At 37.9% G+C, this 4,135-nt stretch overlaps 1 protein-coding gene and 1 long non-coding RNA gene across 2 annotated transcripts in view; both read right to left on the minus strand.

Moving 5' to 3' along the window:
• LOC125218591 overlaps positions 1 to 518 on the minus strand; it is a 1,072-nt gene extending 554 nt beyond the window's left edge. Inside the window, exon 1 of the long non-coding RNA XR_007175980.1 lies at positions 234 to 518. This is a non-coding gene — a long non-coding RNA (uncharacterized LOC125218591). The remainder of the gene's footprint in view (positions 1 to 233) is intronic.
• An 86-nt stretch (positions 519 to 604) lies between these two features.
• Positions 605 to 2,796, minus strand: LOC125223911 (polygalacturonase-like). The gene is made up of 4 exons (XM_048127217.1): positions 2,352 to 2,796; positions 1,499 to 1,788; positions 985 to 1,210; positions 605 to 903 (listed from the first exon to the last, which is right to left on the minus strand). Exons 1-4 carry the CDS (start codon positions 2,772 to 2,774, stop codon positions 676 to 678), a joined length of 1,167 nt encoding a protein of 388 aa, XP_047983174.1. The 5' UTR covers positions 2,775 to 2,796; the 3' UTR covers positions 605 to 675.
• Positions 2,797 to 4,135: the final 1,339 nt, after the last annotated feature.

Below are 4,135 nucleotides of genomic sequence, written 5' to 3' on the forward strand. Positions count from 1 at the left end.
AAAGCAAAACACACACACAAACACAGAAAAACACACACCAGCAGCATACACAGCAAAATGTAAATCTAAATATATAGATTGTTCTCAATATTGTTATGCATGAACGATATTGTATAAATATAAGAAATATCTACACTAAAAAACTACAGAATCTAAAAAAATCGAGAAAATCTCCAGCAAAATGATAAATCGAGCAAAATCAAAAGTGAAATAAGTAATAAACTTCATCCAACCTTTCTTCGATGATGCTTGAGCGTTTTCCTTCGACATATTCCAGAATCGGATGATTTTTCTTTCGATTCGAAGGCTTTGAAACGCGATTCAGAGGGTTTGATTGTGAGAGAAATTGAATGCAGGGTTTGAGTGTGAGAGAAATTGAATGGAGCGTTTGAGTCTAGTTTCCTTCTTTCCCACCAAATTTTAGAACGAAATGACAATTTTGCCCTTAATATATCCGAAAATGATAGTTTTATTTGATAAAATGATAGTTTTGTTAGATTAAATCTAGACCACATATTTTAAAAATGTGTGGTGGAGATTTAGTTATAGGGTTATCACACAAATTGGGGTTATCATTATAATGCACCCCTATATATATATAAGATATTGGTAACAAGTTTGGCAACTGGGCAAGAAGAGTGACAAATTTCAATCTATACAAGAATATTGTGGCAACTACAAGCAGCTCCTTGGTGAAACCGAGCCACTGGTGTATCCATCCGCGTGCTCACAGTAAGCAACCGTAGGCCTTCTCAAAGTGTTCACATACGTCAGCTTTATGTCCTGCAGTTTGATGCCGTAGCACGGCCTGCTCGCGCTGCACACGAACGTCATCGCGGCCTGCGTTGCCGACGTCCCCTTTATGTTCTTGTACAGCACCTGGCTCACTCTCAGCCCCGAGCTCTGCACCAACAATTAATCAGTCAATTCAACTGTGGTGACAATAGAAGAAACAAAAGATTTGAAAGCGGATGGCAGCTGTACCTCGTGAGGGCAGCTGTTGTCCGGGCAGTATTTCTGGTCGATGATGATGGGATTCCCCACGTTTCTCATTATGAGATTTCGGAACACCAGGTTCCGGGCGTAGCTCCCGTAGGGCCTCGCCCACGCCTTCACCCTAACGCCGTTCTGTGTCTTGGTGAAGACGGAGTTTGTCACTGTCACGTTTAGGACACCTTCTTCGTTCGCGTAGTTGCCTAGGCTTCCGATGCTGTCATTTCAATAACCACATTATTACTCAAATTCATAAATAGTGAGGGATTTGCTCTAGAGAGAAAGGTAGGGGGTGCTCGAGCAACTCATTGTATCTGATTCCATGTCCACGGCCACATTTATTTGCTCGATCCACAAATTGATGGATTTTAGGCCAATCTGGACATGGAATCAGATACCGATAGATTTCTAATGTTTTCGTTTCAAAAGCCACATTTTTACTCAAATTTATAAACAATGAGTGGGAAGAAAAAGATATGGGGGGTGCTCGAGCCCCCCTACACACCTGATTCCATGCCCAGGGCCACATCCAATTTTTTCGATCCACAAATTCATGGATCCGGGGCCGATGGAAATGCAGTCATCGCCGGTCCTAATTGTGCTGCCGGTGACGGTGATGCCTCTCGACGACTGGATGTGGATGCCGTCGGTGTTTGGGCTGCCGCTAGGTGCCGTGATCTTCACATTTTGTATCTTGATATTGTTGCTGTGGTTGATCGCAATGTGTATCGTCTGGCTGTTAAGGGATGTAAGACCACGCATCACCACGTTGTTGCACCATTGGAACGTTATCGACTGTCCATACACAACCAGATATTTTAGTTAGATCAGAGTCATAACAAATGCATCAATTTTGTTATTTGAGCTATATACCTTATCGGCTTTAATAATCTTAATCATGCACAATACGAATTTTAATACTAGTACTAAATTGATACTAAAATATAAGAGAAACAAATAAAAAATGTTTGAAATATTGTTAGTGACAACTTACAATTTTATCTTTTTCCTAAAAATAGGAACTTTAGAAATGATTAGAATTTTAATGCATAATTGGTAAAGTAAGACAAAGAAAGAAAAGATAGGTAAGAAAGAGAAATAGAAAAAATGGGGAAATTAGTGTTTATGTATTGTGAGTTCCTTTTCCTAAAATAGGGAGTTTCTATTTTTATGAAACATACCGTAAAGGAAATAATTTCTATTTTTAGGAAACGGAGAGTACTAAATATGAAAATTGTCTAATTTTTTTTAGAAATTAAAATTGATATAATTTCACTAACAATTTACAAAAAAATTTCAAATTTGAAAACTTTATAGTACTAAAAGTTACTAGTATTATGAACTTTAAGTTGGCTTACTCTAGCGCCGCCGGGGCAGCGGCCGTTGCGCTGCCGGCACGACCAGAAAGCGTGGCCTTTCGCATCAACCGTGCCCCCGACGATCGTGAGCTGGCTGACTTTGTAAAACAAGATCCAAAACTCGGAGTTTCCGATAACGTTGTAGTTATCGGGAGCGACAATCGTCCCACTCATCTCGAAAACAATTCTGCTCCGGCACGGCCCGACGAACCATATGGACTTGAGTAAGTACTTCCCCCTCGGCACCGACACCGAGGCCGGTTTGGCCGAGCTGCACGCGGCCTTCCACGTGCGCAGGAAGGCCGCGGTCGAGTCCGTCCGGCCGTCTCCCCTCGCCCCGAAGGAGACCACATTGTAGGCCGCGGAAGGGGAGAGGTGGATGACAATTAGGAGGGAAAATAGCAATAGTGCCGATTTAGGCATGGTGGGAAAGTTTCTTTATTTTTTGAATAGTTATGTGAGGAAATGTGAGAGTGACAAAGGTGATTTTATATGGGGATTGTTTGATGAGTTTATTTTGTTTATTTATCTCAGCGATGAATGTGGTGAATCCGAGTGATTGAGATCTCGAATTCACGTGGAGTACTATAATATGTACGGTGACATGGGTGATGACTTAATAGGCTTAATTGTGCTATAATATTGATCGGAGAATTTAATTCTTACAGTCAACACCATGTGTGGTTTATTATTTTATTTACTACCAAGAATCTCGATGGACTAATATCATTCCGTTATAAAAAAAAAAGGTTAACTTCTACTAGTAGAAATAGACATGATAACAACTAAATTTGGTCGATTTTTGGCCAAATCTTGCAATTTTCCTAAATGATCGATTAAATCTTAACTTTTACATTTTTTTTGATTGTGTGGGAAAATTATGGATGATATTGTAGTGGGGTGCGTTATATTACTAACTATTTAAGTTTTTAATTCATCAACATAGTGTATTGAAAATGTCAACACGGTGACATCAAAATGTCAACACATAATATCAACACAACACATTATATTAAAGTTAAAAAAAATTATATGTTGACATTTTAATGTCATCGTGTTGACATTTTTAATACACTGCATTGATGAGTTAGCAAGTTAGCCATTGATCACACCCCTGATATTGTATATATTATATGTGAACAAAGTTCTGCTACTTAAACTACATTGTTTAAAACGTATAATGTGTCACACCCCTAATTTTTACACATGTAAACGCTTCGTCAATAAATTCAGACATGTAGTACGCCAATATTTTTCGTCACGAGACAATAAGAAAAAATAATAAAGTTATTCTATAGTTAATCATTTTTTATAGTTGCAGACTGGCTGGAAATTTACCAAATTTAATAATTTTTTAGAATTTGTCCAAAGTTCTAATCCAAAAATTGCAATTGTTAGGAGTCCGAAAACCAAAGCACTCAAATATGCATAAATAAAAAGAAAATTCAGAAAAAGAAATGTGATTGAAGCAGAAGGCATGTGCAAGAACAATGAAAACTTGCAATTAAAGAAAATGCAGAATAAAAACGATATTAGTATTGGCTTATAACGTGAGAAGTAGTGAATGAGGCCGAAAACACAGGCGGAGTTTCGCCATTTAATATTCCTGTAAATTAATCATATTAATTAAGATATTAATTTAATTTTTCTTTTGAGATCAAGGGCCAATGAGGTAACGCCTAGGGGTATAACTAAATTAATTATTGTATATTTATCACACATGACGATTTCTTGAAACAACGTTTCCCTTATATTCGTATAACGTAATACTAATGGACATTGTG

Source organism: Salvia hispanica, chromosome 4, assembly GCF_023119035.1.
Source record: "Salvia hispanica cultivar TCC Black 2014 chromosome 4, UniMelb_Shisp_WGS_1.0, whole genome shotgun sequence".
In the NCBI taxonomy this organism is placed as follows: domain Eukaryota; kingdom Viridiplantae; phylum Streptophyta; class Magnoliopsida; order Lamiales; family Lamiaceae; genus Salvia; species Salvia hispanica.

What these genes read in the sequence shown, in the direction of transcription:
- LOC125223911 (XM_048127217.1), bottom strand. Translation starts at nt 2,774, where the DNA reads ATGCCTAAATCGGCACTATTGCTATTTTCCCTCCTAATTGTCATCCAC. An exon ending in GGCCCTGGGCATGGAATCAG is followed by an intron (nt 1,211 to 1,498) that starts GTGTGTAGGGGG and finishes TTGAAATGACAG; the next exon opens with CATCGGAAGCCTAGGCAACT. An exon ending in ACAACAGCTGCCCTCACGAG is followed by an intron (nt 904 to 984) that starts GTACAGCTGCCA and finishes TTGTTGGTGCAG; the next exon opens with AGCTCGGGGCTGAGAGTGAG.